This window comes from Saccopteryx leptura, chromosome 11 (genome assembly GCF_036850995.1).
Source record: "Saccopteryx leptura isolate mSacLep1 chromosome 11, mSacLep1_pri_phased_curated, whole genome shotgun sequence".
Lineage (NCBI taxonomy): Eukaryota > Metazoa > Chordata > Mammalia > Chiroptera > Emballonuridae > Saccopteryx > Saccopteryx leptura.
In genome coordinates, this window is record NC_089513.1 from 50,146,299 (window position 1) to 50,161,315 (window position 15,017).

Consider the following 15,017-nt stretch of genomic DNA (forward strand, 5'->3'; position numbering starts at 1 on the left):
TATCAGGAAGTCCAAGGTTAAATACTTTTACATGAGTACTGAGATAGCCAACTGCTTAGGATCTACTGAGGACTTTGCATACTTGGTTCAAAGTTGGAGGCCCAACTGTGAGGGGAAAACTGAGAAGTTGCCAGTCTCTTGGAAAATTGTATTTTGACACAATCCTTCTGTGGTTGAAGGGAATTAATTTGTCCCAGCAAGGTTATTATCAAACATCACAGAGAGTTCCTGAGTTAGTATTCAGCCAGGCTTGAATTTTATAATTTTAGTGGATGAAAACAGTTGATTATATGTAAATTATGTAAAAACTCTTGAAATTAACCTAATCAGAACCCCAACAAGGATTTACCAGGACCTGAAAAGTTGATCTTAAAGACATAAGGAAGTTTAAAGTACCAAGAATGACTTGTGATTTACATGGACTTGTTTTCCATGGTAAAGGAACCATGGTTAGAGAGGTCTTACACTTGTCAAAACGTTATGATGCCTGTACAGCCTGAAATAGATTTGCTTCTCTGGTTGAGCAACAAGGCTTTAGGATGCTTTGAGAAAAATGGGTTGACAGACAATGGATATGAATCAGAGGGTAATGTGACAGGTACAAGTATAGGACTTTATTCCATCATTTCACTTACTACTAATTTTTGCCTCTCCAACCATTGCTTTTTTTTTGGTCTTCATCCACCATAGTTATCTAATTTTTAGGTTTCAGTAAGCAGAAATAACTGTTAAGGTTTAGGAGTGTGATTTACTGCTACTACAATTTACGAATTCACTTTTGTTCTTAAAGTTTGTTTTAGGAGAGTTAAACAGTAGTTATTTTCTATTCCAAATAAGAGTATGACTCTGGTTTCTAGAGAAGCATTTGCAAAATGCTGAGAGACTTTTCTATCCAATGATTAGGAAATGTGACAACTGATGCTTTTTTCTTTTTCTTTTTCTTTTTTTTATTTTAAGTGAGAGAGACTCTCACATGTGCTCTGACCAGGATCCACTCGGCACTCTCATCTTAGGTAGATGCTCAAATCAGCTGAGCTATTTTTAGCACTTGAGCCTGATGTGCTCAGACCGACTGAGACATTCTCAGGCCCTGGGGTTGATCGAACCAAACGAGCCACTGGCTGCAGGAGGGAAGAGGGAGAGAAGGGGCAAAGAAGGGAAGAAGAGAAGTAGACGGGCACTTTTGTGTGTGCCCTGACCAGGTATCAAACCTGGGACATTCATACACAGGGCCAACACTCTTCACTGAGCCACTGTTCAGGACCATGATTCTTAATCACCTGAAAGTGAAAACACGGTTATCACTATGAAGATAGTACTGCAACAAAAATTTAGGAGCACATTTGAGTACACAAAAAGAGAAAGATGAAGTAAAAATGGACATAGTATTGTGATGCCTTGATTTCTTGATGTGTGTGTGTGTGTGTGTTGTGTGTTTATATTTATGTCTATTTTTTCATTGTCATCCCCCAAAATCCCAGTTTTGGAATACACAGTGTTTGTGAAATTAGAAAATTGTAGGTTTTAGAAGGGTATGAAACTGTAACTTTTAATAGTAATAGAGGAAAAGAATTTGATCTCTAGAATTTTCTAATTGTCATTTTATTTTTTGTTTTTAGCTCACTCCTTCAAACCAACAGCATAAAACAGATGAAAGGGGCAGGGCTAATTTGGGAGTGTTCAGTGTTTATGCCCCTAGGTAAGAACCAAGAGTTTAATAGTTATTTGTATTATAGAGACTAGTTTTTCTTGTTACTTGCTGAGGTTAAGAGTAATAAGCTAGGCCTCTATTTAATACTAGGCAGGTGAGAGAATGAGCAGGAGTAGTTTCCTAAATAAGATAAATTTTGTATAAATTCCCAGAAATTTTAGATTATAACTAATGTAATTTGAACCTTTTTCCCACCCCTCCCTCCTTTTTTTTCTGTGTTAGAGGAGAACATACTGTGCAGGTGAAAGCCATCTATAACAAGAATACCATAGCAGGACCCATAATTAAGTTAATGATTCTTCCAGACCCTGAAAAACCCATCCGTCTTAATGTTAAATATGACAAAGATGCTTCCTTTTTAGCAGGGGGTCTTTTCACTGGTGAGTAATTCAGTTTTTAAAATAAATTTGTAATGATAATTTACCTTTTGCATTAGTGGAATAAATTATTCTATGAAAAATCGGTTATTTGGTTTTTATTTAAATAGCTGGTATTTGGACAATTGGAGTATATAAAACTCAGTAGTGCTGGCTTTCATATACAAAATTTGCTTAACAGATGCCAAGAAACATAGTTTAAAATACTATGTAAATTTTTATCACAAACATATGATCCCAAAACTTTCTTTAATAAAGATTTCATATGTCATTTGTTTAATAGAAAATAAAATCTTATGTAAACAGTCCAGTAAATAAATTTTTATTATTTATTTTTTTAAAATATTCTAGATGTTTAGCATGATTTTAAAAAGCTAGTATGTAATATAGCCTTTTAAATGACAAAAGAAATGTACATTTGACTAAGCTGTGTCTAGTCTCACCCCTATAAACCACATGCCTTTAATGGTACAGATGGAACTGAAAGTTCATACATAAACTAAGGTAACTCAGTTAGCAAAAATAAGTATGAACTGCTAAATGGCGATAACTATGAGGGCTCTACTAAATGTATTTCATGTGTTGGAACCAGGATTGTTTAACATAATTTGAATGGAAATACATGAACACACAATGTAGTGTGCAGATGATGTATAAGGTCTACCGGAAAGTTCTGTCCGTTTCTATCACAAGTTTCGACACGTAAGCACATGTTTATTTGGCACATGTGTGCTTCTCTATTTTTATCACTTAATGTATACTTACTGACATAGCAAGTTAACTAAAACAAAGTTGATTCACGTTAGTCTTATGTGTGAAGCGATAGTGTATCCATGACTGCTGATAAAGTTTATTTACGCCACTAATTTTTATGAATTTCAACAAGGAAGAAATGCTACAGAAGCATGTAGAAATTTATTGAAAGTGTTTGGTGAAGGAATAATACTGACTATCACTTGTTTTTGTCCTTACAAAATTTTTTGAAGGGCAAAAAATTCAAAAATGAAGAAGATATCAAACAAGACTGGTTCAATTTTTTGCATCAAAAGATAAAACATTTTTCAAAAATGGGATATACAAATTGTCCTCACGCTGGCAAGAAATCATTAATAATGCAATTATATTATTTAATAAAGCTTATTGACGGTAAGAAAAGTTTGTATTTTGTTTTATTCCAAAAACGAACAGAACTTTCCGGTAGACCTTATATTATAGAGCTCTTGTGCATCTGAAACTTGTATGATTTTATTAACCAATGTCAACCTAATAAATTCAATTAAAAATTTTTTTTAAAAAGATATTTCCAAGCAACATCCACTTACTAAATACCTGCTTTGTCCAGGCACTATCTGGGCTCTTAGTTCTAATGATGAATATGACAGTTTTTTTGTTTGTTTGTTTGTTTGTTTTTTCTTTTTTTGTTTTTTTTTTTCATTTTTCTGAAGCTGGAAACGGGGAGAGACAGTCAGACAGACTCCCGCATGCGCCCAACTGGGATCCACCCGGCACGCCCACCATGGGGCGACGCTCTGCCCACCAGGGGGCGATGCTCTGCCCATCCTGGGCGTCGCCATATTGCGACCAGAGCCACTCTAGCGCCTGGGGCAGAGGCCACAGAGCCATCCCCAGCGCCCGGGCCATCTTTGCTCCAATGGAGCCTTGGCTGCGGGAGGGGAAGAGAGAGACAGAGAGGAAAGTGCGGCGGAGGGGTGGAGAAGCAAATGGGCGCTTCTCCTGTGTGCCCTGGCCGGGAATCGAACCCGGGTCCTCCGCACGCTAGGCCGACGCTCTACCGCTGAGCCAACCGGCCAGGGCGAATATGACAGTTTTTAAGTTCAGTTTAATGTAGGAGATAATCAGGTAAGCAAATAATTTCAGTGTAGTGTATGTAGCAGGTGCCAAGTCAATAGGAAATAGTATTTGCTTTATACTGTAAAATTTTCTTAAGGACTTCTCTTTTCTTCAAGGGATGAATTCCTAAACACAGATATACGTAGTTAAAAAGAAGCAGACCAAAAAGTTTAGATTCAAAAATTAACAATTTTTAATAATTAACATTACATATATGTATAGCTATAGCCTTTATACTGAGAGTTTTAAATTTAGGGAAATAAAACCTATTTTCTTACGATTAAAAAACTGCAACAGATGCCAAATGACTGTTGTGGATGATAAACATAAGATGAATATTATATGTAATAATAGTTTAGCTACTGTGTGCTTTTAAAAATCAAAAGAAAAGAAACATTGTATTCTTGGAATACATAAAGCATATGGAATTAAGACCAGTTGCCCAAATTATAGGTTGCTGAGTATCTACAGTCTAACCTTTTTTGGTCTTGCATTATAGAATTTACAGCATGGCAGACTGAAAATAAGACAAGAAACTATTAATACCAAAGATGTATTTGTAGATTTCTGGAAAGATTTAGCACCAGAGTTGTCTGTCATGATTAGCAAGTTTTATAGACAAATTGTTGGAAAATGCTGATTAAAGAATGGTGTATTTTTGTCATCTGAATTTTATTAATATTTAAGCAAGTTTTTTGCTTTCATATACAGGCATACCTTGTTTTATTGAGCCTCTCAGATATTGCTTTTTTACAAATTGAAGGTTTGTAGCAGCTCTGTGTTGATCAAGTCTCTAGGCACCATTTTTCTGACAGGCTAATTAAAATTATGTACATTGTTTTTTTAGACATAATGCTATTGTGCACTTACTAGACTGCAGTATAGTATAAACATAACTTTTATATGGACCAGGAAACCAAAAAATGTGTGGTAACTTGCTTCATTGTGGTAACCTGGAACCAACCTGGCAATATCTCTGAGGCATGCCTATACAGGAAGTCCTCACTTACCGTCATCAGTAGGTTCTGCTACTTTAAGTGAAATGACAGATAACAAAACCAGTTTTACTATAGGCTAATTTATATAAACAAGAGTGGATTCCTGTGACATCTTCATCAGCATCTTAATAAAAAATATTGAACCAAAGGATGTTATTACGGGTACTTGCTGTGCAATTATTTAGCCAAATTCATTAATTGAACTAGAAAGACAATAATTTTTTTAATGTTCACCATGATAGATTTTATGATTACTGTGATTTCTGAAGATGGTAGTATCATTAAAAATATTAATCCAGCACGTATTTCCATGAAATTGTGGAATCTCTCCAGCAGTGGGAACCGACCACCAGGAAATGTGAGTCATGGAAAACATTTTAGAAGTTAAAAATAATTCTTATATTTAACTTAAAGTTAAATGTAATTTAAGTAAAAATGCAAGGTGTATGCAATGTGTATGTACTGAAGAACTAGAAATTAACCCACTTTGTCCTTTGGGATTTAAAAATATATTAGAATATGTTTCAAAATTGTGTTGATGCTATTGGAAAAAAGCAGCCTATATTATGATATTTCTAAAACTTTAAGATACTTTACACTGTAAAGTTATCTTGTGTAAAGGTCAGTGACACAAAGCAAAAAGCTTAGTATCACTAAGATAATATAGAAAATGTTAGAGAAGGGGGATAGAGTGGTGAGAACAGTTTGAGAATCTGAAGTAGTGTAGTCCAATAGAAATATAAGTAACATGATATTTAACATTTTCTAGTAGCCACATTAAAGTGCAAAAAGAAATAAGTGAAGTTAGTTTAATTGTAGTTTTAACCTAATGTATTGAAAATTGCCATTTCAATATGAACGCATTATTTTAAAATTTATATTGAGGTTTTACATTTTTTATCTTACCAAGTCTTTGAAATTTGGTGTATTTTTATGCTTATATCATATCTGAATTTGAACCAGCCATATTTCAACTGCTCAGTAACTAGATGTTGCCGCTTATTGGCTACCATACTGATCAGTGCAAATCTAAAATATCAAATGGAAATTAAACCTTAAACTATATCAGAAGGTTCCAATTTAACAATGTCAGGATTTATAGTTTATTTTAATTATCTGTTTAGGAAATTAGCTTCTTTAATTTATGCCATCAGTCCCATCAAGCAGCTATTACTTTAAATTTTATCACCACCGAGATCTGTCATGTGCCCATTAATAATACAGTGGTATGTCTTTCCACTGTAACTAATCTTATTATTGTGTCTTATATACATTGTAAAGATAACTCGTAGGTATGTGCCTGTGTATTTATAAATTCAAGTGTGATTTGTATTCACATTCAATAAAGGTAATAGAACTTTTCATCCTAAATATACTATATTAAATGTGGTTTCTTCCTCTCTTCCTTTCTCTCCTACTTCCCTTTCTAGGCAGAAATATTTAGTTGCAATAAAATAAAAGATAATGACAAGGAAGAAGGGTGCTTCTACTTCAGGTATTTTTCAAGTCATTTCATATTTTTATGCATTCTTTGTTAACAAGTAAATCAACCTTGATGATACTTGCCTGCTCAGTTAGAGAAAAATAATTTATTTTTAACTTATTGGTTTTTTTTTGTTATTTTCTATCTATTATTAAGTTGGTAGTTATACAATCGTATTCTATAAGTGATTTTTATTTTTTGAGGATCCAACATGGCATAATTGACATACCAATGGGTAATGACAGTTTGCATTTTTATACCTTTTTGGACAATGCATGAGTCTTAGAACACTTAAACTTCATTTTCCCTCTTCCACCTTATGTGCTTTTGTTGTTATATATGTTAAACCTATCAAGGCATTATTATTATTTTATATAGTTGGTGATTATTTAGGTTTATTAACTTATTTATCCTTTCTGGTAATCTTCAACTCAGCTTCTATCTGGGATCATTTTCGATCTGAGGAACTTCCTTTAGTATTTCTGGTGATGAATTATCTCATTTTTGCCTGAAAATCAATTTTTCCGCTCACACTTAATGGATATTTTTCCTGGATATGAAATTCTAGGTGGTCTTCATTTCAGAAGCACATATACTAAAATTGATATTCTAGGTTAGCAGTTTCTTGCAATACTTTCAAGCCACCATTCACTCTACCCCATTGCAGCTGTTAAGAAGTTAGCTGTTGCCCTGGCCGGATAGCTAAGAGCATTATCCGGAAGTGCAGAGTTGCGATTTGATCCCTGGGCAGGGCACATACAGAAACAGATTGATGTTCCTGTCTCTCTCTCCCTCTCTCTCTCTTTCTCTCTTTCTCTTTCTCTCTCAAATCAAATTTTAATGTGTATTAAAATTACACATTAAAAACACATTACACATTAAAAACAAAATAACTTAGCTATCCTTGTTATCTTGAAAAGTAATCATTTCTTGTCTTCTTTGGTTGTTTTGAGTTTTGTTTTCAGAAGTTTTACTATGACATGCCTGTGTGTGGATTTTTTACTTATTTATCCTACTTTGTTTTCATAGTCTTCCATTGTGTGGTCTTTGTTCAGTTTTAAAAAACTGTAAGCCATTATTTCTTCAAATATGTGTCTGCCTCTTTCCCTCTTCTTTCTCTCTTCTCCTTCTGGCAGATATTGATTACATATGCACATTAGTCCTTCTCCCAGTATTCTCTCTCTCTTACTGTCTTTGCCATTCTTTTGTTTCTCTTCATTCTAGATAGTTTCTTCTGACCCGCCTTCAGTTAACTAATCTCTATTCAGTAGTATCATCCTTGAATTATCAGTTTCTGTTTGGTATTTTTAGTTCTTTTTTTTTTTTTCTTACAGTCCAGTTCTCTGTTGGAATTTGCATCTTGTGTTTTTACCCCGAGTAGTAAGCAAAGGTCTGTCTGGAATTCCTTTGGATTTGTTTTATCTGTTTCTGTTGGTTTTCATCCTAGTCTTGGCCTCTTCATGTACCTGGTTGTTTCCTTTTTGTGATTTGGTTTTTGTTATTTACCATACATTTTATTTATGAATATTTATGGAAATAATTTGAAGTTTCAGATGTTACCTTTCTCTAGATGGGGTTTACATTTACTTCTGTTTGTTTTCTGTGCCACTAACAGTCTATTATCATTTCTGTCCAGCTTCTGAGGCTGAGATGATTCAAAGCTGAGTTGCTTTTCCATTGGGAGCCTGTCTGCTTTAGGTCCACCTCTGTTTCTTAGAATATATTCCAAGAATAAAGCAGCCTTAAATGTGAAACTTACCTCCCAGGATTTCCATGTTATTTTTTTATCCAGCTGAGTTATTTTTCACTTTTTGCTTGTTATCTCTCAAACATCTTTAAGCAAATGTCTTTAAATATGGTTATCTTCATCAGGATGGGTAAGTCTGCCATTTAGAAGTAGTATTCTGTTCAATTCTTACTGTAACTTTATTAGGTATTATTAGGTATTATTTTCTTAGAGAAAACATGTATGTTACAGTACTGGGATTTCAATTCATATATATATTGGAAGCCTTTGCTTTTTTTGCTACATTATGCCAGGTGTTTTTAAGACTATAAATAACATGCAAAACCACCATACAGATCATGAGCCATATTTTCATTGTGGTTAAGTGTGATCAAAACAGGCTTGTTAAGTGTACCTCTTATTAGGCACTATGTTTTTTTTTTAATTTATTTAGTGAGAGGACAGGGGCAGAGACAAACTCCTCCCCCATGTGCCCTGACCAGGATCCACCCAGCAAGCCCACTAGCAATTGATACTCTGCCCATCTGGGGCCCTTGCTCCATTACAACCAGAGCCATTTTTTAGCACCTGAGACAGAAGCCATGGAGCTACCCTCAGCTCCTGGGGCCAGCTCACTCTAATAGAGCCATGGCAGCAGGATGGAAGGAGAAGAAAGAGAGAGAGAGAAGTGAGAGGGGGAGCAGTGGAGAAGCAGGTGGGCACTTTTCCTGTGTGCACTGACCACAAATTGAACCCAGGACATCCACACACCTGGTTGACACTCTACCACTGAGCCAAACAGCCAGGGTCTCTAAATTTCTTATAATTAAATTGCAGTAAATGCCTTGTGAAGTTAAATATTTAGAATAAAAACAACATAAAAGATCAGGATATCCTATAATTTTGGAATATAAAACTGTGAGTTGGAAATTTATTATGTAGAATTGAAGCAAAATTCACATCTAATTCAATATTTTTACTTGTGTTCATTTTTTTGTCAACCTTAATTTCCTATGCTTTCAACTTGGTCACACCCAGAGCCTGGTTTCTGGATGTTTTGTGGAAAGAAAGTCCAAGGAAGAGCAACTTGGGTTAAGTCTAATATTGTGGGAAATATTTGCTGAACAAAGGCTAATGGAATAGTAGTGATTTCTTTTTATGCATTTCCTTTTTGTGGAAGGAACAGAAAAATGGATACTGTGAATGCTTTTCCCATTTATTTAAAAATTGTGAATAATTTTCTCTCTTTCTATTTTAGGGATAAAGCAATTCCCAATAAAGTGGGGCTATATTATATCCAGTTTGGCTTTATGATGGATAAAACCCACATTCTTCACAGTGAACAGGTTTGCTTACTCTCTTTATATAAAACAGTTAGCATTACATTTTCTTGCTCAATTTAGGAATGAAATGTTCTGTTTTAAAGTGAATTAATTATTTAATGCAACTGAATTACTGTATGCATAGTGTAAATAATGCACTTTTTAGGAATATTAAAATAGAAATGTATTTAAATTGCTAATATGATCTGATGCAGAAGTTATTTTTTCCATCTCTCTTTATATCACAGTAATGTAGCTCTATGCATGAAAATTTTCCAATTAATAATATTTCAGGTACTAGAATTCTGGATAATTAAGTCTATGTAGTTTTAAAAAGACATCATCTTCATTTAATAAATGGTAGTGTACTAAATTTTAAAATTTTTAGATGCCTCTGAACTTGTTTTTAGGGAATTAACATTTAAAAGTTAATTTCTGATATACCGCTTATCTTGAGTTTTTAAAAGTTTTTTTTGTTTTTTATCTTCTTTTTAAATTTTAGTGAGAGAAGGAGAGGCAGAGGCAGACTCCCAAATGCACCCCAACTGGGATCTACCCAGCAAGCTCACTAGTGGGCAATGCTTTGCCCATCTGGGGCCCTTGCTCCATTGCAACCAGAGCCATTTTTAGTGCTTGAGGCAGAGGCTATGGAGCCATCCTCAGGACCCGGAGCCAACTCGCTCTAATCAAACCTTGGCTACAGGAGGGGAGGAGGGGAGGGGAGGAGAGAGAGAAAGAGAAAAAGAAGCTAGAGGTGGAGGGGTGGAGAAGCAGATGGGCCCTTCTCCCGTGTGCCCTGACCGGGAATCAAACCTGGGACATCCACACACCAAGCCAATGCTCTACCACTGAATCAATTTGCCAGGGCCAAAAGTTGATTTCTTTTATGATTAATGGGAATACATTTTAAAAAGTAACATTTCATTTACTATATTCTGTCATTTCTTCTCTTGAATTCTAAACCATCTATATGTATTGTTAATCGGAATGCTTCTTTTGTTTTGAAAGATTATAGTTGACGTTCAACCTAATCAACCTGTGAAGTTAGTGCCTAAAAGTCAGCCAGCAACACCAGCTGTTTCAAATGTTCACTCAATTGCCAATAGGACCCTGGTCAAAGATTTACATCTTATTATCACGGTATTGTTTATTTACTTCCAAAATTGCAGAGGATAGCAAATACCATTTCTAATTTTAGGGTGCAAAATACGTATTATAAAATCAAATTTTGATTATTCAGTTTAAGGTTTTAGGGAAATTTTGTGCAGATGAATGAAATTTAAGCATCATTGAATACAAATAGAGAATGGATGACATAGTACATAAAATATATCCAGGTATGCTAAATGGAACTGACTCAAAATTGCAGAAATCTGCTTACTTCTCCTAATATGGCCCCTTTAAATCTCCTATTTCGTGAATAAAATAAATTGATTCCTCCATGCACATTTTCACTGAAGGGAAAGAAAGGAGCTATTTAAGTAATTATTTTTAAGAGATCTGCTCTGATATCTGATCATAGTGAGCTGCTCCTCAGCGAGAGCTTCTGATTACTTGTAAACAGAAATAGAATTGCCATGAACATTAACGAAAACAGGTGAAATAGAGTAGTAGGACTTTATGGAAAATTTTGCTAGTGGGATACTTAATTTCTTTCTATTTATCATCCTGTTATAGACGAGTGACTCTTAACTTCTATTCCCTAGCTGCTAAAAGTACATAACAATGTGAAATTTTAAAATGAAAGTCCTTTTAATATATAAAGTTAGGAACCATTGTGTTATCTGGAAGCTACTGGTTCTTCCATGGTTTCTGAGATTACTTTCTGCCTGTGGAGCACTTTATCTGAGAATTGAATTCTGTGCTTGGAGTAAAGGATCAGGATAATTTAATATTTGGGGCTTTATAGATATGTCATATTTCTGATTTGTACATCTTCTCTTGGTTCAATCTTCTTAACAGTTCTTCTAATTAGTTATTTTTCATTGTTTATTTTAAGGATGAATTCAACAATCAGACTGGAATTGATTTGGTTGGCACTATAATAGCTACCATCAAAGGTTCTAATGAGGAAGATAATGATACACCACTCTTTATTGGGAAAGTTAAAACACTTGAGTTTCCCTTTGTGAAAGGTTCAGCTGAAATCACGGTAATTGTTAATTTTTTTGGTAGATAAGATTTTCTGTGTTTTTACCTTGATTGATAATGTATTTGTGTTTCATTGAAAAGCTATGCTTCTGTGGATAGAAACAGAATAAAGTATAACCCAGATAAAAATATATAAATATAATAGAAAATTTTAATAAATTAGCTTATCTTTGTTATTTTTTCCAAAATGGAAATAGTTTTACTTGTAAAAAATACATAGTGCAAAAACTCATAAATAACTACTATATTATCAGCCTTCAAAGATAATGATGATTAGCAATTAAGTGTATAACATCCAGACTTTTCTGTATATTCCCTAACACTGCATGAATATGATACCTTGTGTGTGTGATTGGTACACATGGGGAGGGGGGTGAAATTTCATTAATAAAATAGAACATTGCTTTTAGAAAAATCTCTTATTTAACATATCTTTGATATATTTCTTTATCTGTAAGTATATACTTAAATCATTGCATTGATAATTTATTTGATCAATCCTAAGTGAAAATTGAGTTTCTTTCCAAAAGTATTTTTATCAAGAGTGCTTCCATCAGCTTTCTTCTATGTATACCATTTGCATATATCTGATTATCTCCTTAAGAAATTGCTAGAAGTTGATTGGAGACAGGGCATTTTGGTAGTCATTGTCAGTTGCTCTTTAGTTTATATTCTCACCAGAAGTATGAGTCCATTCTTATTATGTTACCAACAATGATTATGAAGTTTTAAAAATTCTAACCAAGTTTTCTAAATTAAAAATATTTTTTTCTTTGTTTCTAAAAACATTGTACATTTTTCGAATTTTTGATCTGTATTGGATTGTCTCTTGACTCTTTTTCTTTTGGAATGTTCATCATTTTCTCCTTAATTATATATTAAAGATACTAATGCTCTTTTGTATATCAATATTTTTTCCCAAGTTTGTCTTTTATTGGGGCTTTGCTAATAATATTGGGGCAGAAGGAAAGAATACTCACAATGCTAGCTCTAGTATTTTTATGCATTTAATTTTTCATTTGTCTGAATTTTATTTTTAACTGTTTTTCAATTCATTAACTATACTTTTTGGTATCATTTATTTAATAATTCTTTCTGTACCAATAAATTTTACATGTCACCTTTTGTATTTTTTGTCAGTGTTTGCCATTATTTTTAATCCAGTGCTAATACCACTTTTTACTTTATTTTATTTATTTTATTTCATTTTTTCTTCTTTTCCAAATGAGAGGAGAGATAAATAAAAACACTCCCACATGCACCCCCACCAGGAACCACCGACAAGCTCTGTCTGGGGTCGATGCTCTCTGCCCATCAGGGACTATGCTCACAACCAAGCTAATTTTAGCACCTGAGGTGAAGGCTCCACAAAGCCATCTTCAGCGACTGGGGCCAATGCACTCGAATCAATTGAGCCATGGCTATAGGCGGGGAAAAGAGAGAGAGAAGGAGGAGGGGTGGAGAAGCAGATGATCTCTTCTCCTGTTTGCCCTGACCAGTAATCAAACCCAAGACATCTTCACACTGGGCCGACACTCTACCACTGAGATAACTAGCCAGGGCCTAATACTAATACCACTTTTTAAAAAGCTATAGTTAAAATATGATATAGTAGTTTCAGGTGTACAATCTATCACATTATTTTATAACATTAGGCTTATAATCAGGGAGCCTGTCAGCTTGCACCGGGCCTACGGTAGACATGTCAGTTGATTTGTTAATGACAGACTATTACAGCATTTCCATTTTAATTAGTTTCCAATGTTTAAAGCTTAGGAATTTTTACATGAAGATACACATTTTTTATTTATTTGGAGAATTCTAAAGACTTGGCAATACTGAGCCAAGATTCCCTTATGGCAGTAGGACTTTCTGGTCAGCTGTATCTATGCCATTTCATTTCTTAACATTGAGAACAAATGTCAGCTGATACTTATATTTATACTTGTTCTTTTATTTTTATTATATGGAAAGTAAAGTGAAAATTTTTTGTACCCTAACAAAAATTAGGTAATGAAAGTCATATATTGAAAAACAGAGAAGGCGGGAGACATGTTGAACTTCAAAGAATGTTTAATTTTTTTTAAATTCACTTTAGAAAGGAGAGGGAGAGAGAGAGAGAAGAGAGAGAGAGAGAGAGACAGAGAGAGACAAGGGGGAGGAGCAGGAAGCATCAACTCCCATATGTGCCTTGACCAGGCAAGCCCAGGGTTTCGAACCGGCAGCCTCAGCATTTCCAGGTCAACGCTTTATCCACTGTGCCACCACAGGTCAGGCAAAGAATGTTTGTTTTAGAAGGCTGCACCTCACCCACTTTGCCTATTTCTTCTTTATATTATATCCCGTGTCCTTGGCCCCCTGTAGGCTTTTCAAATTGCCAGCCCCACTGGACACATTTCTGAGGTTGAGATGCTGATGTAAGCCATTCTCCTATAGCTGTATGCAGAATCTAACTAAGCTTCATGTCATACATATGAATTTCCACTGGAGGCTCCTAATATCGCACCGAATAAGCAGAAAATGCTCAAATCTGTCCTGGCTTCTGACCTAGTTATTGACTTAGTAGGTCTAGGGCAGGGCTCTGGAATCTGATTTGTAATAAGCAAGTGATTCTTATCACTAGGGACACTTAGGAAACACTGGCCCAGAACACTATCAGTATTTGTAAATGTTACACATTTGCTTCGAAAGAACCTGTATTGATTTCTTTAAAGTTATAATCTGAATATATAGGTTTGTTGATTGTATTATTTAAATTCTATATTGTCTGCCTACTTGATATAGAATTTTTTGTAACAGATATATGTTTCATTTTGCTATACATTTATCTATTTATTATATCCAGATTCCCATCTTTACATGGATTCAGTTTGGACTCTTGGGTTCTCTTCATTTTGTTATTCTATGTATGCTTTTTCTTGATAAGCTGCACATCAGAGATTATGAACTATAAAACTTTGATAGGAAAGATCTCCTTAAATAAGACCTAAAGGAAGAGATTTTTAAAAAATGTTTATTGCCTGACCAGGTGGTAGTGCAGTGGATAAAACATCAGACTGGGATGCGGAGGACCCAGGTTCGAAGCCCTGAGATTGCCGGCTTGAGTGTGGGCTCATCTGGCTTGAGTGCAGGCTCATCAGCTTGAGCCCAAGGTCGCTGGCTTGAGCTTGGGATCATAGACATGACCCCATGGTTGCTAGCTTGAGCCCAAAGGTCTCTGGCTTGAGCCCAAGGTTGCTGGCTTGAGCAAGAGGTTACTCAGTCTGCTGGAGCCCCCTGGTCAAAGGCACACATGAGAAAGCAATCATTGAATACCTAAGGTGCCACAACGAAGAATAGATGCTTCTCATCTTTGTCCCTTCCTGTCTGTCCTTATCTGTCTCTCTCTGTCAAAAAAA

The 15,017-nt window shown here is 34.8% G+C and overlaps 1 protein-coding gene across 1 annotated transcript in view; it reads left to right on the forward strand.

Annotated features, from left to right (window-relative positions):
• SMCHD1 (structural maintenance of chromosomes flexible hinge domain containing 1) overlaps positions 1-15,017 on the forward strand; it is a 173,213-nt gene that overhangs the window by 110,677 nt on the left and 47,519 nt on the right. Inside the window, exons 31-37 of the mRNA XM_066353570.1 lie at positions 1,620-1,699; positions 1,934-2,091; positions 5,180-5,295; positions 6,368-6,432; positions 9,405-9,492; positions 10,477-10,608; positions 11,468-11,620. Of these exons, the coding sequence (XP_066209667.1) occupies positions 1,620-1,699; positions 1,934-2,091; positions 5,180-5,295; positions 6,368-6,432; positions 9,405-9,492; positions 10,477-10,608; positions 11,468-11,620 (792 nt within the window). The remainder of the gene's footprint in view (positions 1-1,619; positions 1,700-1,933; positions 2,092-5,179; positions 5,296-6,367; positions 6,433-9,404; positions 9,493-10,476; positions 10,609-11,467; positions 11,621-15,017) is intronic.